The following is a 16,135-nucleotide window of genomic DNA, read 5'->3' on the forward strand; positions in this document are numbered from 1 at the left end:
AAATAAGCGCAGATAGTAGAGTTGAGTGAATTTACAGTAAATTGGCGCGTAGCGAACCCCACAGCTCGGCTGTTGATTACTTTAGTCTGCATAAATTAGTTCAGCTTTCCAAGGGCTCCAGTTGCCTGGAAAAGGTGGATACAGACCTAGGAGACTTAAGGCTGTCACCCTGGACTTTTCCAGGCAACTGGAGCCCTTGGAAAGCTGAACTAATTTACGCAGACTAAAGTAATCACCAGCCGAGCTGTGGGGTTCGCTACTCGCCGATTTACAGTAAGTTCGCTCAATTCTAGCAAATAGCATCAATACTAAAACGAAAACCCATTCCGTATTGGCTGCCCTTACCACAGCAGACACATTCTCACTGCAGGTGAAGTGCTGATCCCTTGTCCAAGCGGCCGTCTGTTTCTTAACATCTCCTTTAATGCCCTGTCAAGGAATGCTTAGCGTATAAAAAAGGGGGAATGTCTTCTGCTCAGAACCTCTGAGCCATAGACTAGAGTGGTATAAACCTCTGGTCAACCAAGCAGACGCGACTTATACACAGGCAATAGGTCGGCTTTAAAACTCGATAACGTAAAACACTCCTCATGTCACTGCAGAGGCCGTTCGCTGAACTAGAACTAACAACTGCACTCGTATGTACTGACGGGATTAATGCTGGAGAATGGAGGGTGCAGCTTATTGTTTAGTCACGCAGGTCCTAATGGCCAGTTATGAAGCGAGAGTGCTCCCGATAGTAACCGTACTCCCCTAGCACCTAAAACAGGCTAAAAGCTGGAGCGGTGAAGTGGCTGACTAAGGAAGGTTTCTCTGCCGGATGCGGTGTAGGAGCAGTAATATACAACACCCCATGCACAGCATAGCCATTTAGTTTCCATAGGTTTCTCAATGTGAGAAGGATCTGGGGCGCAGCTACCCACAGAAATACAGACCAGATACGACGTCCTATACGGGGTGGTGACTGGAGGATACAAGTGCAAAGCTCAAAAGGCACCAGCATTACTCCGAGCTTACCACTTCATCACTAGAACCCTGACCTATGTGTAATAAAATATACAGGTCACAGTCGCTTTAATGCACCAGTAGCTTAAGAGGAAAAGCACCAAGAACTCTTCCCAGCACCTCTAACCCATGACGTATTAATACTACAGTCTGGGTCGTCTCTGGGCTCCTCCGTCAGTCTGCAGAGTCACTTGTGTTTGTGCCAATAGACCTGAGACACAGCGCCACCTAGCAGAGGCTGGAGTATGACGTTGTCTTGTTCATTACAGCAGACCAGTGTACAATTTTGGCTTCCTGTTTTAATCCGAAGTCATCACACAGAAGGTGACCAGCGGCTACACGATAACCGTCTGCACCTCCACCTCCCCATCATGTGACGTTATGACGAACTCTCCGACCTGTTCCACATCCTCCGGTACTATTACTTCCTCCACAGGAGAAACTTCATTGGCAATTATTGTTCCATCTCCAATAGCAGAAGCCAGAGTCAGGGCGACCTGCTCAGTCAGAGATTCTGGGGTAGCTATGGTTATTGTGTCTGTAGTGGGGACTTCCTCTATACAGGGCTCAGTAGTGTCATCCAGTGTCATATTTTGTACAATGATCTGCTGTCCTGGGCTGGCGCTGCTAACCAACTACTGTACTACATTCAGAATATGGCCGTCAACCTGTAGAGACATAAAAGTCTTGGTAAGCAAACATTGAAATGTAGAAAATGAAACAAAAAATATTTACATTTCTTTTAATATACAGTGGTTCCTCATGTTACAATATTAATTGGTTCCAGGACGACCATTGTAAGTTGAAACCATAACTCTATGGAAACCTGGTAATTGGTTCTGAAGCCTCTAAAATGTCATCCAAAAATAGGAAAAAGTGAGGATTAAAGAAAAACAATTAGATAACTGATATAGATTAAGCAAGTCCTTACATATAAAAGTAATAAAGATCTGCTGGGAGCTGTAATCACTGTCTATAGAGGAAAGGAGCTTCTTCAGGGTCCTGTACAGAACACAGTGTCCTAAAAAAGTAACATGGTGTCCAAAGGAGCAGGTAACCCTGGCACAGGTAAAGAGTACAGAACATGTAATACCTCCCTGTACTGTAGGGGGCGCTACCAGACACCAGTCAGTGCATACACTTAAGTAATACAGGTACAGAGAGGCGACACCAGTGTTTTGCACTTAGTACTGCTTCGACGGGCCCATCGAAGCAATACTAAGTGCGAAACACTGGTGTCGCCTCTCTGAGGTACCCCCCTATGTTACCATCCGTCGTCTCCCCTAGAACTGTACGTACTATTGTGCAATAAAAATCTGCTGAATTGGAAACTCGTGAGTGACGACTTTTCATTCTTCTTCTTATGCACTATTGTATGTTTAGGCCATTGTAAGTTGAGGGACCATAAAGGATCAGCCAATATCTCTGTTGCATAATGCACGAAAGCAAAGAATAACTTCATTTTCACGCAAAATTCGCATGCAATTTGCACGGAATTGCGCGCGGAAATGGGGGAGAAAAGTGAAGGGTTTTTCAGCCATTTCCGCGCAAATTGCATGCAAATTCCGCGCGAAAACGATGTCGGGTGGATCTTTTTTTTTTACCATTGACTTCTATTGGATTCTGCTCGCGGATTCCGCTTGAAGAATTAACATGCTCATTCTTCAAGCGGAACGGAATCCAGCGTCGGAATTCCGCTAGCAGAATTTCCGCAGTGTGAACAGGACAGCAGAAATAACATTAAAGTCAATGGGCAGTGGAGATGTGAATTACTCCGTGTGAATGCACTCAGAGTAGAAACAAACTAGGTTTGCAGTGTACATTGGAGGTATAGGATATGGATATAGTTTGCATAAGATCAAGTTTGAGGTTCTGGGGGCATATATGGAAAATGACCATTCTGAATGCAGCCTTAGGCCAATTTCCCATGTGCATAGACCACGGGCCTAATGACCAGCCCAGAATGTTTTACTCCACTGGTCAGCGTTTGGAACATTTAGTTCTGAACACTGTGGCCCTTATTTACTAAGAGTGTTGTGTAGGTTTCATTGTGGGTTTTAATTCCCTACAATTTATTTTCCACGGTATTTACTAAGGTTTCCCAACATTTAGCTTTTTTTTTTTTTTACCCATGCTCTGATCTGTGGGGTGTTCCTCTGCTCAAATCCACCACATATTCGAAACCACATTTTGGAAACCTTAGCAAATATGTTGTTTTTTGTGTGAAAATGTCGAGAACACGCCCCTTTTCAGAGACCACACCCCCTTTTCCCACGGTCACGCCCTTTTTGGGTTTTCTTAGCAAAATGGTGAGTTAGTCGGGTTTTTTCCAATTCTGGAGCAATGCGACAGAATCTGGCGCACAACCCGACAAAACATGTCGGGTTGGCCATAGTAAAGGAAGGCCTGTGTGCACACTGCGGGGGGGGGGGAGAGGCCATGCCCCTCGTGACATCACATCATGCCCCCTCTATGCACGTCTATCGGACGGGTCCCATAGACTTGCATTAAATGTTCCGAACTCTGGCCAGTGGAGTACCCCTTTAAGCCCTGACTTGCGGTGTTTTGCGATTAGTCATGAAATGTGATTTCTAGTCTCCATTACGCCATCCATTGAAATTTGAAAGAATCTCCTATAAACCTATTACAAAAAAAAAAAAGAAAGCACAAGATTTCTTTAGAAAGTAGTTGTATGAGGCAAATGAAGATTTCCACTTAGTGGAGCTAAACAGCAAACTACATAAAGCAGACCAGGAGCACTAGGTTAGCACTATATATTCAGGTAGGACACTTTAGGAGCCCCAAATCAATGCTGTACACTCCCTATGGTGATATGAGACGTGTGCATCATCTGAATGTATGGATACGGCTTATAGAGCAAATTGGAGAGCAGAGCCATTGTGAGCGGAACTGTTCCTTCTACGGCAGTGTTTCCCAAGCAGGGTGCCTCCAGTTGTTGCAAAACTACAACTCCCAGCATGCCTGGACAGCCAAAGGCTGTCCAGGCATGCTGGGAGTTGTAGTTTTGCAACATCTGGAGGCACACTGGTTGGGAAACACTGTCCAACGGTATTCCTTACATCACATCAGGCAGCTTCATCAGAGCAGATAACAAATGAACCTAATTTTGAGATGGTGGCATCCTATATCTTCTTGTAAGGACTCATTCTACTGTTGTCTATGGAAACTATGACCGGAAAGGATCTCGTACACCAGTGGTTTCCAACACATGGCTGTCCATTTGTTGCAAAATTACAACTCCTAGGATGCCATTCGTTTTGTCAGCGCATGCTGGAACTTGTAGTTTTACAACAGCTGGTGAGCCAGAGGCTGGGAAACACTGCATTAGATGAACATCAGCCAACCATTTTACATGTATGTGGGTGCCCCGACTCTTCCCAACAGCAGACAGTGGGAGAAAGAAAGATTGGGCCTTTTGGATTTCATAAAGACAAGGCACCACCAAAGGACTTAGCAGCTCATTCCCCCTCTCCATTAAAGGGGTAGTCCAGTGCTGGAAAAAAAAAAAACGTATCCCCTATCCTAAGGATAGGGGATAAGTTTCATATTGTGGGGGGGTCCGACTGCTGGGGCCCCCGCGATCTCCTGTACGGGGCCCCGGCTCGCTGGTCAGATAGTGTGTGTTGTCCACTGCTCGAAGCAGCGGCCGACACGCCCCCTCTATACATCGCAATGGCAGAGACGGAGATTGCGGAAGGCAGCGCTCCGGCTCGGCCATAGAGTTGTATTGAGGGGGCGTGTCTCCCTTCAGGAGATCGCGGGGGTCCCCAGTGGTCGGACTCCCCGCGATCTGAAACTTATCCCCTATCCTTAGGATAGGGGATAAGTTTTTCAGCACTGGATATCTCCTTTAAGTATACACGCACGCTCAGTCAAGCAAAGCTTGCATACAGGGGGCAGAAGAAATAGGTTATGTGAATAAGCGTTTGCCTGACAGCTGAAATTATGTCCGTCACTAACCTCCTGGGCTCTTGTACTCTGCAGCATCTCAGCGGCCTCACTGGTTTCTATGTCTTCAGAAGTCTGTGTATAAGGAGATAAAAGACAAAAACACTTTAAAACTTAAATATGTGGCAGACATGTGCCATCACTCCCTGCCACTGCAGCTACTAAAACTTCTAAATTGTGTTTCAATGGCGCGTAATCACAAGTCATTACCTCAATAATATATTCCTGAGTATCGGCGACCACTGAAGAGAACTCTACCAGCATGGTGTGCGGCTCCTCCGAGGCAGTTGGGCTGCTCATGGCTTCCGAGCTATTGCTGTTTTCAGTCGCTGTCTGGTCTCCAATATGCTGAGGAAGCACACAGCCACCTAAACGAGAAAAAAAACATATTAAAAGGGGTTATCTAACATAAGGCGACTATAGTATTTACATGTCAGCCAGTAATGGACAGGCTTACCAAGGATCCGTGTTTGTGCTGGTGGTAAACAGCAGTGTCCCCGAGTCCCCTCACCCCTATCAAGCTACTGGCTTGTTTGTGTGAACTGGCTATTTCCTGTTTGTGTTCCCTCCCTCCAGCAACAATCCCCAGGATTGGTGGGGGGGTTACTTATCTCCCTCCCACACGTCAGCCACCCCACCCATTGCAGCACAGCTAGGCTCCCTTCCATGCATGCTGTGCTTGCAACAACTCCCTGCAGCCCTTTGGAGAATGATCTCCCTTCCACCCACTGAAGCACAGACACACTCCCTTTCAACACCTAACTTGTGATGTAATTTCTTGGGGCTGCACTGCAATCTGGGAAAGGCCCGAGGAAACTCATTTTGTATGCTGCTAAAAATAAACATCCTGGGTAAAGATCACGTAAGAACTGCAAGACCATCCATCAAACACAGGTACAGACACAAAAAAAATCCTGGAATACCCCTTTAAATGTGTGACAGTCAGTGACCCAGAGAATTGTAGATATTGTTATAAAGTAGTGGTACTTTATGGCAGAGTTTCCGTTCACACTTAAGTGTATAGGAAACTTCTACTATAGTAATAACCCAAATGAAATCTTACTAGTAGCTGCTCCTCCCCTGACAGCAGATTCTGGTCACTATACAGTAGTCCGTAGTGAGCAATAAATATGGCAACTAAACAAAAAAATAAAAAAAAATAAAAGAAGAGGTACCAGGGCAATATCTATTTCACAACAACTTAAGAGGAAACCCTCAAAGGGGTGCCCTAAACTAAGTCCCTCCCAACTAAGATAAAACTTTTATTGGTGTCAGTTAAAATTAAATATAAACAAAAGAAAGTGCAATTAGCAGCTTGTCCACTAGATGTCAGGACCACACAGTGATTAACACCACAGCTACAGTCTCCCTATAATGTCCCTAACAACCATGCTGGCAATACCGGGTGCACTATTCTAGTATGGCCCCTCCGCTTTTTAGCGCTATTGAGGTGAGGACGAAACGCTGCGTAGGAGACATGTTGCAGTCAGGTTTATTGCACTGAGCAAGCACCATGCACCTTAGGACTGTGTATCAAATCAGGGACGGTACAGAGTAGGTTACAGGTTCCTGAGGCACGGGGGTCGCCCTTTCTAGGGCGAGTGCCCAAGTTACGTGCCACACAGCTAGGGTGTGTATAGAGTAGGGATTCTTGCACTACACTGTAGGGATTGATAGGGAACGTAGGGAGAGCTATACACACGGCTTCCCAGCAGTATACCTTTAAAAGCCACTGCTTTTGGGTATCTCCCCCACACTGATTACCATTATCTGTGTAGTTTTGGTTGGGTATATGTGCAATTAATCCCTAGTCTATGCATCATATTGCTTGAATGTTATGATCATGTTAAGTATATAAGGCTGATGAACTGGCAATTCATGATTTATTACGAGCATATGGGCACAGGAATGTGCAAGTGCAATATCGGGTTATGTGCATTACATTATTGAGATTTTATGTGGATTTTCTATTTTCACTTTACTTTATCAATTATGGTGATCTATGCACTTTAGAGGTGTTTATTATTATTTATTACTAGTGTCTACACATTTTATCAAGTATTATTAAAAGTTACATTTTAAATTGGTACCCCAGTACTTTAAGGAATTGATTGTTAATAGGGAGACTGTATGACTGCTATTCAAAAACTTTTATAGCCAATGCCTTTAACGTTTCACTGGAACCCCAGCTTCATCAGAAAGGTCTAGGTGGCTAATGGTCCTGACATCTAGTGGACAATCTGCTAATGGCACTTTTAGTTTATATTCAATTTTAACTCATATCAATAAAAGTTATATCTTAGTTGGGAGGGACTTTGTTTAGGGCACCCCATTGGGGGTTTCCCCTTAAGTTGTTGTGCAATAAACATGGCAGACATAGGAATCCTGACATTATAGGGCTACGTTTACACAGCGGAAATTCTGCTGCAGAATTTTTTGAAGAATTTCTGTGAGCTCAAAACCCCATTGAGTTCAATCGGATTCTGGAATTCTGCCAAATTTGAAAACACATATTCAATGTTTTTTTTTGGAGAACCCCGAAAGCAGAATTTCAGCGGCAGAATTCATTAAAACACAAGGTATATGGAAGAGTCACTTCAAGTGGCGCGTCTCCAGCTGTTTCAAAACTACAACTCCCAGCATACCCAGACAGCCGAAGGCTGTCTGGGCATGCTGGGAGTTGTAGTTTTGCAACAGCTGGAGACGGATTGTTTGGAAAACACTGCTTCAAAACACTACCTTATTCCTATGGACATCGGGGCAGACTTACTATTACAAACATGCCCCCCACAAAGAAAGAAAAAAAAAAAAAAAAAACACTGGTTTACATGATTTGCTCAACATTTATTGTGCGTTTTACATCATTTTTATGCCCATGACCTAATGTAAATGAAACACGCTGCAATGACGCTGTAGAGTATCCTTGCTATAGATATAAATTTACCTTTGGTTTTCATGTGCCGGTTTAATGTTCCGTGCTCGGCGAACCCTCGGCCACATCTGGGACATTTAAAAGGTTTCTCGCCCGTGTGATGCCTGATATGCCGCACCAAAGAGCCCTTCTCCCTGAAGCTATGAGGGCAGTACTGACATACATAAGGCTTCTCTTCCATGTGGGTCCGTATGTGAACTTGCAGAGCGTTCTGGAACATATAAAAAAGTTTGTGATTTAAGCTATAACAAAACAAAAACAAACAAAAACATATGGAACTTCACGGGAGGTTTAAACCTGTGTTGTACATAAAGATTTATCCTCATTTCTGCCTCTCTGAAGTCAGATTGTAGCATTGGAATGAAGGTAAGTGTTCATTACAAGAAGGGGGAAAGGAGTCGGATAAATGGAGAACATATAATGAACAACATCCACTACATTTCTTATCGCTTTTATTATTGATTTAAGGAATGCTTAGAAAATACGTAATATTTCTGGTTATGAAAAAATGCCTCCATTTAAATCAATTTCTTAGGTCTTATGTGATTTTTATTTTTTAACCCCCCAAAAAATGGCATGCAAGTCTTAAAGGGGTACTCCGCTGCTCAACGTTCACAGCCGTCACGCCCCCTCTTATAGACTTGCAATTGAGGGGGCGGGGCATGACATCATGAAGTGGGGGGTTATGACATTACGATCTCCCGATGCCGGCTCCAGAGTTCGGAACAGTTTGTTCCAAACGCTGAGCAGCGGAGTACGCCAGTGGAAAACCAGTCTATTAACTGGTGCCAGAAAGTTATACAGGTCTGTAAATTACTTCTATTTAAAAACTTTAACCCTTCCAGTACTTAGCTGCTGTATGCTCCAGAGGAAGTTGTGTAGTTCTTTCCAGTCTGACAACAGTGCTCTCTGCTGCCACCTCTGTCTGTGTCAGGAACTGTTCAGAGTAGAAGCAAATCCCCATAGCAAACCTATCCTACTCTGGACAGAGGTGGCAGCAGAGAGCACTATGTCTTCAGACTGAGAAGAACTACACAACTTCCTGTGGAGCATACAGCAGCTGATAAGTACTGGAAGGATAAGGATTTTTAAAATAGAAGTAATTCACAAATCTGTAACTTTCGGGCACCAGTTGATTTAAAAAAATAATTATTTTCCACCAGAGTACTCTGGTGCTTAACAACTTATCCCCCCCCCCCCCATCCACAGGATAGGGGATAAGTGTCTTATCGCGGGGGTCTGACCACTGGGACAACGCAACCTCTGCCTCTCTCATAGACATGCATGAAGAGGGAGCGTCAACCACTTCTTTGTGAAATTCATGGCACCTGGAAGGAGATTGCGGGGTCCCAGCTCGGACACTTATTTTTAGAAGTCTCCTCCTTATCACAGACATTACAGTGAACATCAACACCAGTAGACGGATAAAACAGGATCAGACCATTCACAATAAAGGCCATGTGCTTGATGATAAGTATCTCTAAATGCTATTATAAGCATCGTCAGACGTCATTAAAGGGGTACTCCACTGCCCCAGATTTCGTAACATTTAGTTCCAAAAGTTAGGTGCGGGGTCGTGATGTCAAGGCCACGCCCCCTCAATGCAAGTTTATGGGAGGGGGCGTACGCCCCCTCCCATAGACTCGCATTGAGGGGGCGTGGGGTGATGTAACAACGGTGACCAAGCCCATGGAACATATCCGGCCTCTTCTCACCTTAGTTTTGTATCTTTTCCCACATTTTGTACAGGGGTAGGGCCGGTCATCGGAGTGCACTCTCATGTGGCCCTTGACGTGTGCTACCGTTTTGTACATCTTCCCACATTCTCCACACTTGTATTTCCGGACATTGCCATGGGATTCCTGATGCTTCTTGAGCATGTGAGCCTTCAGAAATTCACGACCACACTGATCACAGCGAAATAGCTTGCAGCCTGTAAAGACAAAGCCTTGTCAACTTTTTTCTTTTATAAATAATTTTTTCTTCAAAAAAAACTCTCAAACGTCACAGAGACATGTCAAAAGTTTTGATCGGCGGGGGGGGGGTGAAGTCTCAGTGCAGAGAACCTACGGCTCCGAAGAAAGAGCCGGGACTGAACTACACGGTCACTTCTTCCGGCTCATTCTCCTGATTAGTGGGGGTCTCAGCACCGAGACCTATCCGGACATGTTGGGAGTTGTAGTTTTGCAACATCTGGAGGTCCACTGATCTAATGATCATGTGATAGAGGCAGAAAAAGCTTTCCTTTTAACACTTTAGAGGGGTATTCCATTAAAAAAAAAAAAAAAAAAAATATTTTTCAAATCAACTGGTGCCAGAAAGTTAAAACAGATTTGTAGTTGTGTAGTTCTTTCCAGTCTGACCACAGTGCTCTCTGCTGACACCTCTGTCTATCTATGGAGGGTATAGAAAATACAGGGTTTTTTGAGAGCGCTACTGTATCTCGACGGGAATCAAATGAAACAGAGATAAAGCCGGCACTTATGCAGGACTAGCTTTTATTGGTAAAAGAAGCTAAAAGTAAAAAACAGGACAACGCGTTTCGGCGCACACTCGCGCCTTCCTCAGGTCCACAAATATAATTTTTGTGTAGTCCTGGCAGTCTCCCTTGGGAACACGGAATAAAGGGGTGAGAGCAGCAGACTGTGACAAATCTACCTTTGCATACCCTCAACCACACATCAGAGGCCCCACTGACCTCTCTACACATCCACTTAAGGTCAGTGCGTCACCTTGGGTGCTGGTGGTGGGTAGTTGCACCTTTACTTTTTATTCCAGAAATACTACACTAGGGAGCGCCCCGTTGTTTTTTTCTCCTCCTTTTTCCTTTATACTCTGTCTGTATCAGGAACTGTCCACAGCAGGAGAGGTTTGCTATGGAGATTTGCTTCTAATCTGAACAGTTCCTGGCACGGACAGTGGTGGCAGCAGAGAGCACGGTGGTCAAACTGGAAAGAACTACACAACTTTCTCTGGAGCATACAGCAGCTGATAAGTAATGGAAGGATTAAGATATCTATAAAGAAGGAATTTACAAATCTGTATAACTTTTCTAGTATTAATTGATTACATTTTTCTACTGAAGTACCCCTTTAAAGGGGGTTATTTAGATGAGCTATTAAAAGCATTACTGTGCATTGTACTTTACCTTCATGTCCTTTCAGATGGACCTTCAAGGAGTTGCTGTTCTTGCAAATTTCCCCACACTGAGGACATCCGAAACATTCTGTGTCCTTGTTTGCTAAACCATCTATCTATTGAGAACAGAACCAGATAGCAAAAACATTAATGCTGTGCAACTCTCTATTACTATCCGTGCAATGTATCCAGAAAATAAAAAATAATAAATAAAAGACAATGTTTGACTACTTTCTGTCTCCATCTTCCCTAAATGTCAAACAAACCTACTACCACGTGGCTGCGTCTGTAGGACAATGGCAGCATCATGAGATTGGGAGACTTGATTTGACACTTTACAGCAGTGGTCTTCAACCTGCGGACCTCCAGATGTTGCAAAACTACAACTCCCAGCATGCCCGGACAGCCGTTAACTGTCCGGGCATGCTGGGAGTTGTAGTTTTGCAACATCTGGAGGTCCGCAGGTTGGAGACCACAGCTTTACAGGAAAATCTCTACTCACCCCTGTTTTGAAAGCCACAGCTCGCACCTGGACGTGAATCTCGTGCAGTAGGTTGCCCTTGTCATCGGTTACTAGTTGGATCACCGGACTGCCATCGATCTCATCTGTCCCTAAATGTGACGTGACATCTGTAGATACCAAAACTGAAATCAGGACAAAAAAAATAAAATAAATAAGTAACAAACAAACAAACAATTATAATTCTTATTATACCGTATTTTACGTCCTATAGGACGCACCGGCGTATAAGACGCACCCAACTTATATGTGCAAAATCTAAAAAAAATAAAGATTTTGAATCCAATAGTGGTCTTCAATCTGCGGACCTCCAGATGTTGCAAAACTACAACTCCCAGCATGCCCGGACAGCCGTTGGCTGTCCGGGCATGCTGGGAGTTGTAGTTTTGCAACATCTGGAGGTCCGCAGATTGAAGACCACTGCACAGGAGTTAATACTACGTGTCCCCGCCGCTCCGAACCAGTCACCGCTGCCCTGGATGTCGCTCTGTCGCCGTGTCCCCGTCGCTCCGGAACGTCTCTGCTGCCGGACGGGTATCCTCACTCTCCGTCGCCGCCATCACGTCGTTACGCACGCCGGCGCACGTACGCGACGTCGTGATGACGAGGAAGGAGAGCGCCGGCCATACAGGGGATCCCTGAACGGAGAAGACACCGAGGAGGCAGGTAAGGTCCCTCCCGGTGTCCTGTAAGCACTAACCCGGCTGTTCAGTCGGGCTGTTCGGGACCGCCGCGGTGAGATCGCGGCGATCCTGAACAGCCCGACTGAACAGCCGGGTTAGTGTCACTTTCCCTTCAGACGCGGCGGTCAGCTTTGATCGCCGTGTCTGAAGGGTTAATACAGGGCATCACCGCGATCGGTGATGCCCTGTATTAGCCGCGGGTCCCGGCCGTTGATGGCCGCAGGGACCGCCGCGATAGGGGTGTATTCGCCGTATAAGACGCACCGACTTTCCCCCCCCCAGTTTTGGGGAAGAAAAAGTGCGTCTTATACGGCGAAAAATACGGTAATTCCTTATCGGAATGTTAGAAATCCCATACACATACAAGTACAGAATTTTTCAGCTACTGAATATACCATCTAACATGTAAGCAGAGAGTTGTAGTCTGAAGTGAACAGACCTGATGAATTTTCGTCCCGTTTGAGAACGATGCTATTCCCTAGGACGTGGCTGAGCTTTTCTGTGCAGGGAGTGAGAGACCTCATATGCCTAGATAATGCCCCTGACTCACGAAAACTCTTCCCACATTTTGAACAGCTGTACGGGCGTTCGTCTAGACAGAAAACAGGAGACCAAAAGTTAATAAGACAACATTTCTATAAAAAGGTGTATATACAATATTTTACTATTTTCAGTCTCAAAAGAACTTAGAACTATAGAATGTGTCGGGAGACAAGAACTATTTGGGTCAATATTCTCAATGCCATGAATAGTCCCTAGTCCTATCTTATATGAAGGCTAGTCTTATATGAAGGATAGCCATATGCCTATCTTATATGAAGGATATTCCTATGTCTATCCCTATCTTATATGAAGGATATTCCTATGTCTATCCCTATCTTATATGAAGGATAATCTTATACCTATTACTATCTTATATACAGGATTGTCTTATGCCTATCTCTATCTTATCTTATATGAAGGATTGTCTTATTCCTATTCCTATATTATATGAAGGATAGCCTCATACCTATCCCTATATTATATGAAGGATAGCCTCATACCTATCCCTATATTATATGAAGGATAGCCTTATGCCTATCTCTATCTTATATGAAGGATAGCCTTATGCCTATCTCTATCTTATATGAAGGATAGCCTTATGCCTATCTCTATCTTATATGAAGGATAGCCTTATACCTATCTCTATCTTATATGAAGGATAGCCTTATACCTATCTCTATCTTATATGAAGGATTGTCTTATGCCTATCTCTATCTTATATGAAGGATAGCCTTATACCTATCTCTATCTTATCTTATATGAAGGATAGCCTTATACCTATCTCTATCTTATCTTATATGAAGGATAGCCTTATACCTATCTCTATCTTATATGAAGGATAGCCTTATACCTATCTCTATCTTATATGAAGGATTGTCTTATGCCTATCTCTATCTTATATGAAGGATAGCCTTATACCTATCTCTATTGTATATGAAGGATATCCTTATACCTATCTCTATCTTATATGAAGGATAGCCTTATGCCTATCCCTATATTATATGAAGGATAGCTTTATACCTATCTCTATTGTATATGAAGGATATCCTTTTACCTATCTCTATCTTATATGAAGGATAGCCTTATATCTATCTCTATCTTATATGAAGGATAGCCTTATGCCATGTCCCTATATTATATGAAGGATAGCTTTATACCTATCTCTATCTTATATGAAGGATAGCCTTATACCCATCTCCATCTTATATAAAGAATAGTCTTATGTCTATCTCTATCTTATATGAAGGATAGCCTTATGCCATGTCCCTATATTATATGAAGGATAACTTTATACCTATCTCCATCTTATATAAAGGATAGTCTTATGTCTATCTCTATATCTTATATGAAGGATAGCCTTATACCTATCCCATTCATGCTTAAACTCCTTTACTGTATGGCTACCATTAGACTTCATAGTGTAACAGTAGCCATACACATAGGGGGGATTCATCAATCTATATAGAGTCATTTTAGGTGTATTTTCTTGCGCAAAATCTTGCGCAAGGATATTTCCTGCGTTCTTTTTGTGCGTCTTTTTTGGTGGAACTTTTTCTAAAGACGTCACCCTTCAGGTGTACCGTAGAGCCGTTTTTCCTGTAGACATGAATTTATTAACTGCGTCATTTTTTTTTTGCGCAAATATACACCAGCTCAGAGCACACGTACAAGTCTGCCTTATATTTTTTTTCAAGAGCTGAGATGGGCTGGATTCTATTCCTGCACATGATTCACAGAGACCCGTGCGCAAGTTTAGTAAATTTTGCGCAGGTAAATGACAAATACACGCAGCAGAAAGGGGTAAAAAAAAGCTCTACCATACACTGATGTTGATGAATCCCCCCCATAATGTTGTTGTTAGCCAGATCTCTCTCCTGTTCCCTCCATACTTGTGAACATGAAGCTCAGCTGAGCATTGAAGTATTCTAAATGAACAGAGCATACAAAACAGAGCGCTTATCTCTGTCCTCAGGTTGTGTGTGGTATTGCTGTTCAGTTCCATCAAATGGAGCCAAGTTGTAATACCACACACAACCTGAGACAAGTGTGGTGCTAATTTTGTAAGAAATTAAAGGAGTACTCCGCTGCTCAGCTTTTTGAACAAACTGTTCCCGAACACTGAAGCTGGCAGCTTGTGATGTCATAGCCCCGCCCCCTCATGACATCACGCCCGATCCCCTCAATGCAAGTCTATGGGAGGGGGCGTGATAGCCATCACACCCCCTCCCATAGACTTGCATTGAGGGGGCCGGGCTATGAAGTCACAAGCTCCCATTGTTCCAAGCGCTGAGCAGCGGAGTACCCCTTTAACTCTGTTTTTCTATTCCTAGATAACTACATAAGGATACAACAAATTTTTATTTTGTCATTTTCGTTTGTTCCTCCTCGCCCTTTTAGGAGACAAATCGCTTTTTTCATTCACCGAGCCATATGAGCGGCTTTAGATGCTGTTATCAGTATTGATCAAGACATCATATCGCTGAGGTCGGTCATTACCCATAAGGTCCTGGCTAATTATGACAGCAGCCATCTTGTTCCGATCACAGTGTTGGGAGATGTGGTGATCGTGAAAACCCACAAAGCAAATTGCTGTGCACTAGGTACCAGAGCACAGCAACACACATGTATATCGAGTGTCCTGTAGGGGTTCAGGTCATAAAAAAAACATAACATTTAGAAAATTTGGGGCTCTAATGTTTGGAGACCTGCATACATAGATACCCTAAAAAATGTTTTAACACTTACATTGTTTGAAACAAAAACTACCTGCTTTGCCCTTAGTAAGGAATCACTGCTCAGCTTTAAATTTCTTTGAAAGCAGAGACAGGGACTGGTTGCTATGGGCAAACCAGTTTTTGTATTAGACAAATTGATAAATGACCATTGTATCAGAAATCACAGACCCCATTGACTTGTGTCCCTTACCGGTGTGCCTCCTGATATGGCGGATTAGAGAGCCCTTAGTCCTGAATGAATCTGTACACATCTTGCACTGAAAGTCTTTCTTGGCGCTATGAGTGAGCATGTGAGCCTTCAGAATGGTGCACTAGGAAGAAAGAGGAAGCCATTAAAAGGGGTACTCAGGCCCCAAGATATCTTATCCCCTATCCAAAGGATAGGGGACAAGATGTCTGATCGCGGGGGTCCCGCCGCTGGGGACCCACGCAATCTAGCATGCAGCATCCACCTGTAAGCACTGCTGGAAGCGCCTGAGTTTCTCCGTGTTTTACCTCCCGACCACAGGGACGGAGTATCATGATGTCACAACTAAGCCCCCGTGTGACGTTACGCCCCGCCCCCTCAATGCAAGTCTATGGAAGGGGGCGTGACGGCCGTCACGCCCCC

At 44.0% G+C, this 16,135-nt stretch overlaps 1 protein-coding gene across 1 annotated transcript in view; it reads right to left on the minus strand.

The window, feature by feature from the left end:
* Positions 1–259: 259 nt before the first annotated feature.
* Positions 260–16,135, minus strand: part of E4F1 (E4F transcription factor 1) — a 36,231-nt gene continuing 20,355 nt past the window's right edge. Inside the window, exons 5-13 of the mRNA XM_056534663.1 lie at positions 15,716–15,836; positions 12,687–12,839; positions 11,547–11,689; positions 11,055–11,160; positions 9,622–9,839; positions 7,919–8,117; positions 5,185–5,342; positions 4,987–5,049; positions 260–1,673 (exon numbers count right to left, since the gene is read on the minus strand). Of these exons, the coding sequence (XP_056390638.1) occupies positions 1,641–1,673; positions 4,987–5,049; positions 5,185–5,342; positions 7,919–8,117; positions 9,622–9,839; positions 11,055–11,160; positions 11,547–11,689; positions 12,687–12,839; positions 15,716–15,836 (1,194 nt within the window). The 3' untranslated portion in view covers positions 260–1,640. The remainder of the gene's footprint in view (positions 1,674–4,986; positions 5,050–5,184; positions 5,343–7,918; positions 8,118–9,621; positions 9,840–11,054; positions 11,161–11,546; positions 11,690–12,686; positions 12,840–15,715; positions 15,837–16,135) is intronic.

The sequence above is a fragment of the Hyla sarda genome, chromosome 8 (genome assembly GCF_029499605.1).
Source record: "Hyla sarda isolate aHylSar1 chromosome 8, aHylSar1.hap1, whole genome shotgun sequence".
In the NCBI taxonomy this organism is placed as follows: Eukaryota; Metazoa; Chordata; class Amphibia; order Anura; family Hylidae; genus Hyla; species Hyla sarda.